Genomic DNA, 12,894 nt, shown 5'->3' on the forward strand with positions numbered 1-12,894 from the left:
CAGAGAGCGTCACACAGTGCCACACGCCCGGGAGCACAGAGAGAGAGCGTCACACAGTGCCACACGCCCGGGAGCACAGAGAGAGCGTCACACAGTGCCACACGCCCGGGAGCACAGAGAGAGCGTCACACAGTGCCACACGCCCGGGAGCACAGAGAGAGCGTCACACAGTGCCACACGCCCGGGAGCAGAGAGAGAGCGTCACACAATGACACACGCCCGGGAGCTGAGAGAGAGCGTCACACAGTGCCACACGCCCGGGAGCACAGAGAGAGCGTCACACAGTGCCACGCACGGGAGCACAGAGAGAGCGTCACACAGTGCCACACGCCCGGGAGCACAGAGAGAGCGTCACACAGTGCCACACCCGGGAGCACAGAGAGAGCGTCACACAGTGCCACACGCCCGGGAGCACAGAGAGAGCATCACACAGTGGCACACGCCCGGAAGCAGAGAGAGAGCGTCACACAGTGCCACACGCCCGGGAGCACAGAGAGCGTCACACAGTGCCAAACGCCCGGGAGCACAGAGAGCGTCACACAGTGCCACACGCCCGGGAGCAGAGAGAGAGCGTCACACAGTGCCACACGCCCGGGAGCGCAGAGAGAGCGTCACACAGTGCCACGCACGGGAGCACAGAGAGAGCGTCACACAGTGCCACACGCCCGGGAGCAGAGAGAGCGTCACACAGTGCCACACGCCTGGGAGCACAGAGAGAGAGCGTCACACAGTGCCACACGCCCGGGAGCAGAGAGAGAGCGTCACACAGTGCCACACCCGGGAGCACAGAGAGAGAGCGTCACACAGTGCCACACGCCCGGGAGCAAAGAGAGAGCGTCACACAGTGCCACACGCCCGGGAGCAGAGAGAGAGCGTCACAAAGTGCCACACGCCCGGGAGCGCAGAGAGAGCGTCACACAGTGCCACGCACGGGAGCACAGAGAGAGCGTCACACAGTGCCACACGCCCGGGAGCAGAGAGAGCGTCACACAGTGCCACACGCCCGGGAGCAGAGAGAGAGCGTCACACAGTGCCACACGCCCGGGAGCAGAGAGAGTGTCACACAGTGCCACACGCCCGGGAGCACAGAGAGAGCGTCACACAGTGCCACACGCCCGGGAGCACAGAGAGCGCGTCACACAGTGCCACGCCTGGGAGCACAGAGATAGCGTCACACAGTGCCACACGCCCGGGAGCACAGAGAGAGCGTCACACAGTGCCACACGCCCGGGAGCACAGAGAGAGCGTCACACAGTGCCACACGCCCGGGAGCAGAGAGAGAGCGTCACACAGTGCCACACACCCGGGAGCTGAGAGAGAGCGTCACACAGTGCCACACGCCCGAGAGCACAGAGAGAGAGCGTCACACAGTGCCACACGCCCGGGAGCAGAGAGAGAGCGTCACACAGTGCCACGCACGGGAGCACAGAGAGAGCGTCACACAGTGCCACACGCCCGGGAGCAGAGCGAGAGCGTCACACAGTGCCACACGCCCGGGAGCACAGAGAGAGCGTCACACAGTGCCACACGCCCGGGAGCAGAGAGAGAGCGTCACACAGTGCCACACGCCCGGGAGCACAGAGAGAGCGTCACACAGTGCCACACGCCCGGGAGCAGAGAGAGCGTCACACAGTGCCACACGCCTGGGAGCACAGAGAGAGCATCACACAGTGCCACACGCCCGGGAGCAGAGAGAGCGTCACACAGTGCCACACGCCCGGGAGCACAGAGAGAGCGTCACACAGTGCCACACGCCCGGGAGCACAGAGAGAGCGTCACACAGTGCCACACGCCCGGGAGCACAGAGAGAGCGTCACACAGTGCCACACGCCCGGGAGCACAGAGAGAGCGTCACACAGTGCCACACGCCCGGGAGCACAGAGAGAGCGTCACACAGTGCCACACGCCCGGGAGCACAGAGAGAGCGTCACACAGTGCCACACGCCCGGGAGCAGAGAGAGAGCGTCACACAGTGCCACACGCCCGGGAGCAGAGAGAGAGCGTCACAGAGTGCCACACGCCCGGGAGCACAAAGAGAGCGTCACACAGTGCCACACGCCCGGGAGCACAGAGAGAGCATCACACCGTGCCACACGCCCGGGAGCACAGAGATCGTCACACAGTGCCACACGCCCGGGAGCAGAGAGAGAGCATCACACAGTGCCACACGCCCGGGAGCACAGAGAGCGTCACACAGTGCCACACGCCCGGGAGCACAGAGAGCGTCACACAGTGCCACACGCCTGGGAGCACAGAGAGAGCGTCACACAGTGCCACACGCCCGGGAGCAGAGAGAGAGCGTCACACAGTGCCACACGCCTGGGAGCACAGAGAGAGCGTCACACAGTGCCACACGCCCGGGAGCACAGAGAGCGTCACACAGTGCCACACGTCCGGGAGCACAGAGAGCGTCACACAGTGCCACACGCCCGGGAGCACAGAGAGAGCATTACACAGTGACACACGCCCGGGAGCACAGAGAGCGTCACACAGTGCCACACGCCCGGGAGCAGAGAGAGAGCGTCACACAGTGCCACACGCCCGGGAGCGCAGAGAGAGCGTCACACAGTGCCACGCACGGGAGCACAGAGAGAGCGTCACACAGTGCCACACGCCCGGGAGCAGAGAGAGCGTCACACAGTGCCACACGCCTGGGAGCACAGAGAGAGAGCGTCACACAGTGCCACACGCCCGGGAGCAGAGAGAGAGCGTCACACAGTGCCACACCCGGGAGCACAGAGAGAGAGCGTCACACAGTGCCACACGCCCGGGAGCAAAGAGAGAGCGTCACACAGTGCCACACGCCCGGGAGCAGAGAGAGAGCGTCACAAAGTGCCACACGCCCGGGAGCGCAGAGAGAGCGTCACACAGTGCCACGCACGGGAGCACAGAGAGAGCGTCACACAGTGCCACACGCCCGGGAGCAGAGAGAGCGTCACACAGTGCCACACGCCCGGGAGCAGAGAGAGAGCGTCACACAGTGCCACACGCCCGGGAGCAGAGAGAGTGTCACACAGTGCCACACGCCCGGGAGCACAGAGAGAGCGTCACACAGTGCCACACGCCCGGGAGCACAGAGAGCGCGTCACACAGTGCCACGCCTGGGAGCACAGAGATAGCGTCACACAGTGCCACACGCCCGGGAGCACAGAGAGAGCGTCACACAGTGCCACACGCCCGGGAGCACAGAGAGAGCGTCACACAGTGCCACACGCCCGGGAGCAGAGAGAGAGCGTCACACAGTGCCACACACCCGGGAGCTGAGAGAGAGCGTCACACAGTGCCACACGCCCGAGAGCACAGAGAGAGAGCGTCACACAGTGCCACACGCCCGGGAGCAGAGAGAGAGCGTCACACAGTGCCACGCACGGGAGCACAGAGAGAGCGTCACACAGTGCCACACGCCCGGGAGCAGAGCGAGAGCGTCACACAGTGCCACACGCCCGGGAGCACAGAGAGAGCGTCACACAGTGCCACACGCCCGGGAGCAGAGAGAGAGCGTCACACAGTGCCACACGCCCGGGAGCACAGAGAGAGAGTCACACAGTGCCACACGCCCGGGAGCAGAGAGAGCGTCACACAGTGCCACACGCCCGGGAGCAGAGAGAGAGCGTGACACAGTGCCACACGCCTGGGAGCAGAGAGAGCGTCACACATTGCCACACGCCCGGGAGCACAGAGAGAGCGTCACACAGTGCCACACGCCCGGGAGCACAGAGAGAGCGTCACACAGTGCCACACGCCTGGGAGCACAGAGAGAGCATCACACAGTGCCACACGCCCGGGAGCAGAGAGAGCGTCACACAGTGCCACACGCCCGGGAGCACAGAGAGAGCGTCACACAGTGCCACACGCCCAGGAGCACAGAGAGAGCGTCACACAGTGCCACACGCCCGGGAGCACAGAGAGAGCGTCACACAGTGCCACACGCCCGGGAGCAGAGAGAGAGCGTCACACAGTGCCACACGCCCGGGAGCACAGAGAGAGCGTCACACAGTGCCACACGCCCGGGAGCACAGAGAGAGCGTCACACAGTGCCACACGCCCGGGAGCAGAGAGAGAGCGTCACACAGTGCCACACGCCCGGGAGCAGAGAGAGAGCGTCACAGAGTGCCACACGCCCGGGAGCACAAAGAGAGCGTCACACAGTGCCACACGCCCGGGAGCACAGAGAGAGCATCACACCGTGCCACACGCCCGGGAGCACAGAGATCGTCACACAGTGCCACACGCCCGGGAGCAGAGAGAGAGCATCACACAGTGCCACACGCCCGGGAGCACAGAGAGCGTCACACAGTGCCACACGCCCGGGAGCACAGAGAGCGTCACACAGTGCCACACGCCTGGGAGCACAGAGAGAGCGTCACACAGTGCCACACGCCCGGGAGCAGAGAGAGAGCGTCACACAGTGCCACACGCCTGGGAGCACAGAGAGAGCGTCACACAGTGCCACACGCCCGGGAGCACAGAGAGCGTCACACAGTGCCACACGCCCGGGAGCACAGAGAGCGTCACACAGTGCCACACGCCCGGGAGCACAGAGAGAGCATTACACAGTGACACACGCCCGGGAGCACAGAGAGCGTCACAGAGTGCCACACGCCCGGGAGCACAGAGAGAGCGTCACACAGTGCCACACGCCCGGGAGCACAGAGAGCGTCACACAGTGCCACACGCCCGGGAGCACAGAGAGAGCGTCACACAGTGCCACACGCCCGGGAGCAGAGAGAGAGCGTCACACAGTGCCACACGCCCGGGAGCAGAGAGAGCGTCACACAGTGCCACACGCCCGGGAGCACAGAGAGAGCGTGACACAGTGCCACACTCCCGGGAGCACAGAGAGAGCGTCACACAGTGCCACACGCCCGGGAGCACAGAGAGAGCGTCACACAGTGCCACACCCGGAGCACAGAGAGAGCGTCACACAGTGCCACACGCCCGGGAGCACAGAGAGAGCATCACACAGTGCCACACGCCCGGGAGCACAGAGAGAGAGCGTCACACAGTGCCACACGCCCGGGAGCAGAGAGAGAGCGTCACACAGTGCCACACGCCCGGGAGCAGAGAGAGAGAGCGTCACACAGTGCAACACGCCCGGGAGCACAGAAAAAGCGTCACACAGTGCCACACGCCCGGGAGCACAGAGAGCGTCACACAGTGCCACACGCCCGGGAGCAGAGAGAGAGCGTCACACAGTGCCACACGCCCGGGAGCAGAGAGAGAGCGTCACACAGTGCCACACGCCCGGGAGCAGAGAGAGAGCGTCACACAGTGCCACACGCCCGGGAGCACAGAGAGAGCGTCACACAGTGCCACACGCCCGGGAGCAGAGAGAGAGCGTCACACAGTGCCACACGCCCGGGAGCACAGAGAGAGCGTCACACAGTGCCACGCGCCTGGGAGCACAGGGAGCGTCACACAGTGCCACACGCCCGGGAGCTGAGAGAGAGCGTCACACAGTGCCACACGCCCGGGAGCAGAGAGAGAGCATCACACAGTGCCACACGCCCGGGAGCACAGAGAGAGCGTCACACAGTGCCACACGCCCGGGAGCACAGAGAGAGCGTCACACAGTGCCACACGCCCGGGAGCACAGAGAGAGCGTCACACAGTGCCACACGCCCGGGAGCAGAGAGAGAGCGTCACACAGTGCCACACGCCCGGGAGCACAGAGAGAGCATTACACAGTGCAACACGCCCGGGAGCACAGACAGAGCGTCACACAGTGCCACACGCCCGGGAGCACAGAGAGAGCGTCACACAGTGCCACACGCCCAGGAGCACAGAGAGAGCGTCACACAGTGCCACACGCCCGGGAGCAGAGAGAGCGTCACACAGTGCCACACGCCTGGGAGCAGAGAGAGAGCGTCACACAGTGCCACACGCCCGGGAGCAGAGAGAGAGCATCACACAGTGCCACACGCCCGGGAGCACAGAGAGAGCGTCACACAGTGCCACACGCCCGGGAGCACAGAGAGAGCGTCACACAGTGCCACACGCCCGGGAGCACAGAGAGAGCGTCACACAGTGCCACACGCCCGGGAGCAGAGAGAGAGCGTCACACAGTGCCACACGCCCGGGAGCACAGAGAGAGCATTACACAGTGCAACACGCCCGGGAGCACAGACAGAGCGTCACACAGTGCCACACGCCCGGGAGCACAGAGAGAGCGTCACACAGTGCCACACGCCCAGGAGCACAGAGAGAGTGTCACACAGTGCCACACGCCCGGGAGCAGAGAGAGCGTCACACAGTGCCACACGCCTGGGAGCAGAGAGAGAGCGTCACACAGTGCCACACGCCTGGGAGCACAGAGAGAGCGTCACACAGTGCCACACGCCTGGGAGCACAGAGAGAGCGTCACACAGTGCCACACGCCTGGGAGCACAGAGAGAGCGTCATACAGTGCCACACGCCAGGGAGCACAGAGAGAGCGTCACACAGTGCCACACGCCCGGGAGCACAGAGAGAGCGTCACACAGTGCCACACGCCCGAGAGCAGAGAGAGAGCGTCACACAGTGCCACACGCCCGGGAGCACAGAGAGAGCGTCACACAGTGCCACACGCCCGGGAGCACAGAGAGAGCGTCACACAGTGCCACACGCCCGGGAGCAGAGAGAGAGCGTCACACAGTGCCACACGCCCGGGAGCAGAGAGAGAGCATCACACAGTGCCACACGCCCGGGAGCAGAGAGAGAGCATCACACAGTGCCACACGCCCGGGAGCACAGAGAGAGCGTCACACAGTGCCACACGCCCGGGAGCAGAGAGAGAGCGTCACACAGTGCCACACGCCCGGGAGCACAGAGAGAGCGTCACACAGTGCCACACGCCCGGGAGCAGAGAGAGAGTGTCACACAGTGCCACACGCCCGGGAGCACAGAGTGCGTCACACAGTGCCACACGCCCGGGAGCAGAGAGAGAGCGTCACACAGTGCCACACGCCCGGGAGCACAGAGAGAGCGTCACACAGTGCCACACGCCCGGGAGCAGAGAGAGAGCGTCACACAGTGCCACACGCCCGGGAGCACAGAGAGAGCGTCACACAGTGCCACACGCCCGGGAGCAGAGAGAGAGCGTCACACAGTGCCACACGCCCGGGAGCACAGAGAGAGCGTCACACAGTGCCACACGCCCGGGAGCACAGAGAGAGCGTCACACAGTGCCACACGCCCGGGAGCAGAGAGAGCGTCACACAGTGCCACACGCCTGGGAGCACAGAGAGAGCGTCACACAGTGCCACACGCCTGGGAGCACAGAGAGAGCGTCACACAGTGCCACACGCCTGGGAGCACAGAGAGAGCGTCACACAGTGCCACACGCCCGGGAGCACAGAGAGAGCGTCACACAGTGCCACACGCCCGGGAGCACAGAGAGAGCGTCACACAGTGCCACACGCCCGGGAGCAGAGAGAGAGCGTCACACAGTGCCACACGCCCGGGAGCACAGAGAGAGCGTCACACAGTGCCACACGCCCGGGAGCACAGAGAGACCATCACACAGTGCCACACGCCCGGGAGCACAGAGAGAGCGTCACACAGTGCCACACGCCCGGGAGCAGAGAGAGAGCGTCACACAGTGCCACACGCCCGGGAGCAGAGAGAGAGCGTCACACAGTGCCACACGCACGGGAGCACAGAGAGAGCGTCACACAGTGCCACACGCCCGGGAGCAGAGAGAGAGTGTCACACAGTGCCACACGCCCGGGAGCACAGAGTGCGTCACACAGTGCCACACGCCCGGGAGCAGAGAGAGAGCGTCACACAGTGCCACACGCCCGGGAGCACAGAGAGAGCGTCACACAGTGCCACACGCCCGGGAGCAGAGAGAGAGCGTCACACAGTGCCACACGCCCGGGAGCACAGAGAGAGCGTCACACAGTGCCACACGCCCGGGAGCACAGAGAGAGCGTCACACAGTGCCACACGCCCGGGAGCAGAGAGAGAGCGTCACACAGTGCCACACGCCCGGGAGCACAGAGAGAGCGTCACACAGTGCCACACGCCCGGGAGCACAGAGAGAGCGTCACACAGTGCCACACGCCCGGGAGCACAGAGAGAGCGTCACACAGTGCCACACGCCCGGGAGCACAGAGAGAGCGTCACACAGTGCCACACGCCCGGGAGCAGAGAGAGCGTCACACAGTGCCACACGCCCGGGAGCAGAGAGAGAGCGTCACACAGTGCCACACGCCCGGGAGCACAGAGAGAGCGTCACACAGTGCCACACGCCCGGGAGCAGAGAGAGCGTCACACAGTGCCACACGCCCGGGAGCAGAGAGATAGCGTCACACAGTGACACACGCCCGGGAGCACAGAGAGAGCGTCACACAGTGCCACACGCCCGGGAGCACAGAGAGAGCGTCACACAGTGCCACACGCCCGGGAACACAGAGAGCGTCACACAGTGCCACACGCCCGGGAGCACAGAGAGCGCGTCACACAGTGCCACACACCCGGGAGCACAGAGAGCGCGTCACACAGTGCCACACGCCCGGGAGCACAGAGAGAGCGTCACACAGTGCCACACGCCCGGGAGCACAGAGAGAGCATCACACAGTGCCACACGCCCGGGAGCACAGAGAGCGTCACACAGTGCCACACGCCCGGGAGCACAGAGAGAGCATCACACAGTGCCACACGCCCGGGAGCACGGAGAGAGCGTCACACAGTGCCACACGCCCGGGAGCACAGAGAGAGCGTCACACAGTGCCACACCCGGAGCACAGAGAGAGCGTCACACAGTGCCACACGCCCGGGAGCACAGAGAGAGCGTCACACAGTGCCACACGCCCGGGAGCACAGAGAGAGCGTCACACAGTGCCACACGCCCGGGAGCACAGAGAGAGCGTCACACAGTGCCACACGCCCGGGAGCACAGAGAGAGCGTCACACAGTGCCACACGCCCGGGAGCAGAGAGAGAGCGTCACACAGTGCCACACGCCTGGGAGCACAGAGAGCGTCACACAGTGCCACACGCCCGGGAGCAGAGAGAGAGCGTCACACACATGCTTGGGGGATGGGAGGGGGGGGCAGCGGGTGGGACCTCACCTGTATAGGGGGTTATTTTTCTTCTCCACCTCCTCAGAAGGAACAAAAGTCATCGGCGTCAGAGGAACAATATTCACCAACTATCAGGAGAGAAACCGCGTCGGTGACAGGGAGGGACCGAGCGCGTGGTGTGTATAACGTGGGACACCGAGCGCGTCCGTGTGTATAACGTGGGACACCGAGCGCGTGCGTGTGTATAACGTGGGACACAGAGCGCGTGCGTGTGTATAACGTGGGACACAGAGCGTGTGCGTGTGTTTAACGTGGGACACCGAGCGCGTCCGTGTGTATAACGTGGGACACCGAGCGCGTCCGTGTGTATAACGTGGGACACCGAGCGTGTGTATAACGTGGGACACCGAGCGCGTGCGTGTGTATAACGTGGGACACCGAGCGCGTGCATGTGTATAACGTGGGACACCGAGCGCGTGCGTGTGTATAACGTGGGACACCGAGCGTGTGTGCCTATAACGTGGGACACAGAGCGTGTGCGTGTGTATAACGTGGGACACCGAGCGCGTGCGTGTGTATAACGTGGGACACCGAGCGCGTGCGTGTGTATAACGTGGGACACCGAGCGCGTGCGTGTGTATAACGTGGGACACCGAGCGCGTGCGTGTGTATAACGTGGGACACCGAGCGTGTGCGTGTGTATAACGTGGGACACCGAGCGCGTCTGTGTGTATAACGTGGGACACCGAGCGCGTGCGTGTGTATAACGTGGGACACCGAGCGCGTCCGTGTGTATAACGTGGGACACAGAGCGCGTGCGTGTGTATAACGTGGGACACCGAGCGCGTGCGTGTGTATAACGTGGGACACCGAGCGCGTGGTGTGTGTATAACGTGGGACACCGAGCGCGTGCGTGTGTATAACGTGGGACACCGAGCGTGTGTATAACGTGGGACACCGAGCGCGTGCGTGTGTATTACGTTGGACACCGAGCGTGTGTATAACGTGGGACACAGAGCGCGAGCGTGTGTATAACGTGGGACACCGAGCGTGTGTATAACGTGGGACACCGAGCGCGTGCGTGTGCATAACGTGGGACACCGAGCGCGTGCGTGTGTATAACGTGGGACACAGAGCGTGTGCGTGTGTATAACGTGGGACACAGAGCTTGTGTATAACGTGGGACACCGAGCGTGTGCGTGTGTATAACGTGGGACACCGAGCGCGTGCGTGTGTATAACGTGGGACACAGAGCGTGTGTATAACGTGGGACACCGAGCGCGTGGTGTGTGTATAACGTGGGACACCGAGCGTGTGCGTGTGTATAACGTGGGATATAACGTGGGACACCGAGCGTGTGTATAACGTGGGACACCGAGCGTGTGTATAACGTGGGACACCGAGCGCGTGCGTGTGCATAACGTGGGACACCGAGCGCGTGCGTGTGTATAACGTGGGACACAGAGCGTGTGCGTGTGTATAACGTGGGACACAGAGCGTGTGTATAACGTGGGACACCGAGCGTGTGCGTGTGTATAACGTGGGACACCGAGCGCGTGCGTGTGTATAACGTGGGACACAGAGCGTGTGTATAACGTGGGACACCGAGCGCGTGGTGTGTGTATAACGTGGGACACCGAGCGTGTGCGTGTGTATAACGTGGGATATAACGTGGGACACCGAGCGTGTGTATAACGTGGGACACCGAGCGTGTGTATAACGTGGGACACCGAGCGTGTGTATAACGTGGGACACCGAGCGTGTGTATAACGTGGGACACCGAGCGTGTGTATAACGTGGGACACCGAGCGTGTGTATAACGTGGGACACCGAGCGTGTGTATAACGTGGGACATCGAGCGTGTGTGCCTATAACGTGGGACACCGAGCGTGTGTGCCTATAACGTGGGACACCGAGCGTGTGTGCCTATAACGTGGGACACAGAGCGTGTGCGTGTGTATAACGTGGGACACCGAGCGCGTGCGTGTGTATAACGTGGGACACCGAGCGCGTGCGTGTGTATAACGTGGGACACCGAGCGTGTGTGCCTATAACGTGGGACACAGAGCGTGTGCGTGTGTATAACGTGGGACACCGAGCGTGTGCGTGTGTATAACGTGGGACACCGAGCGCGTGCGTGTGTATAACGTGGGACACCGAGCGCGTGCGTGTGTATAACGTGGGACACCGAGCGCGTGCGTGTGTATAACGTGGGACACCGAGCGCGTGCGTGTGCATAACGTGTGTGCCTATAACGTGGGACACCGAGCGTGTGTGCCTATAACGTGGGACACCGAGCGTGTGTGCCTATAACGTGGGACACAGAGCGTGTGCGTGTGTATAACGTGGGACACCGAGCGCGTGCGTGTGTATAACGTGGGACACCGAGCGTGTGTGCCTATAACGTGGGACACCGAGCGTGTGTGCCTATAACGTGGGACACAGAGCGTGTGCGTGTGTATAACGTGGGACACCGAGCGTGTGCGTGTGTATAACGTGGGACACCGAGCGCGTGCGTGTGTATAACGTGGGACACCGAGCGCGTGCGTGTGTATAACGTGGGACACCGAGCGCGTGCGTGTGTATAACGTGGGACACCGAGCGCGTGCGTGTGCATAACGTGGGACACAGAGCGCGAGCGTGTATATAGTGGGACACCGAGCGTGTGTATAACGTGGAACACCGAGCGTGTGTATAACGTGGAACACCGAGCGTGTGTATAGCGTGGGACACCGAGCGTGTGTATAACATGGGACACCGAGCGTGTGTATAACGTGGGACACCGAGCGTGTGTATAACGTGGAACACCGAGCGTGTGTATAACGTGGGACACCGAGCGTGTGTATAACGTGGGACACCGAGCGTGTGTATAACGTGGGACACCGAGCGTGTGTATAACGTGGGACACCGAGCGTGTGTATAACGTGGGACACCGAGCGTGTGTATAACGTGGGACACCGAGCGTGTGTATAACGTGGGACATCGAGCGTGTGTGCCTAGAACGTGGGACACCGAGCGTGTGTGCCTAGAACGTGGGACACCGAGCGTGTGTGCCTATAACGTGGGACACCGAGCGTGTGCCTATAACGTGGGACACCGAGCGTGTGCGTGTGTATAACGTGGGACACAGAGCGTGTGCGTGTGTATAACGTGGGACACCGAGCGCCTGGTGAGTGTATAACGTGAGACACCGAGCGCGTGGTGTGTGTATAACGTGGGACACCAAGCGCGGGCGTGTGTATAACGTGGGACACCGAGCGCGTGCGTGTGTATAACGTGGGACACCGAGCGTGTGCATAACGTGGGACACCGAGCGCGTGCGTGTGCATAACGTGGGACACCGAGCGCGTGCGTGTGTATAACGTGGGACACAGAGCGTGTGCGTGTGTATAACGTGGGACACAGAGCGTGTGTATAACGTGGGACACCGAGCGTGTGCGTGTGTATAACGTGGGACACCGAGCGCGTGCGTGTGTATAACGTGGGACACAGAGCGTGTGTATAACGTGGGACACCGAGCGCGTGGTGTGTGTATAACGTGGGACACCGAGCGTGTGCGTGTGTATAACGTGGGATATAACGTGGGACACCGAGCGTGTGTATAACGTGGGACACCGAGCGTGTGTATAACGTGGGACACCGAGCGTGTGTATAACGTGGGACACCGAGCGTGTGTATAACGTGGGACACCGAGCGTGTGTATAACGTGGGACACCGAGCGTGTGTATAACGTGGGACACCGAGCGTGTGTATAACGTGGGACATCGAGCGTGTGTGCCTATAACGTGGGACACCGAGCGTGTGTGCCTATAACGTGGGACACCGAGCGTGTGTGCCTATAACGTGGGACACAGAGCGTGTGCGTGTGTATAACGTGGGACACCGAGCGC

At 62.8% G+C, this 12,894-nt stretch overlaps 1 protein-coding gene across 1 annotated transcript in view; it reads right to left on the reverse strand.

Annotated features, from left to right (window-relative positions):
• Window positions 1-12,894, reverse strand: part of LOC142476762 (condensin-2 complex subunit H2-like) — a gene marked incomplete at both ends in the record, with an annotated part of 60,901 nt that overhangs the window by 12,519 nt on the left and 35,488 nt on the right. The window contains one exon of the mRNA XM_075581934.1: window positions 9,053-9,132. Coding sequence (XP_075438049.1) covers window positions 9,053-9,132 — 80 coding nt within the window. The remainder of the gene's footprint in view (window positions 1-9,052; window positions 9,133-12,894) is intronic.

This window comes from Ascaphus truei, unplaced genomic scaffold (genome assembly GCF_040206685.1).
Source record: "Ascaphus truei isolate aAscTru1 unplaced genomic scaffold, aAscTru1.hap1 HAP1_SCAFFOLD_1710, whole genome shotgun sequence".
Classification (NCBI taxonomy): domain Eukaryota; kingdom Metazoa; phylum Chordata; class Amphibia; order Anura; family Ascaphidae; genus Ascaphus; species Ascaphus truei.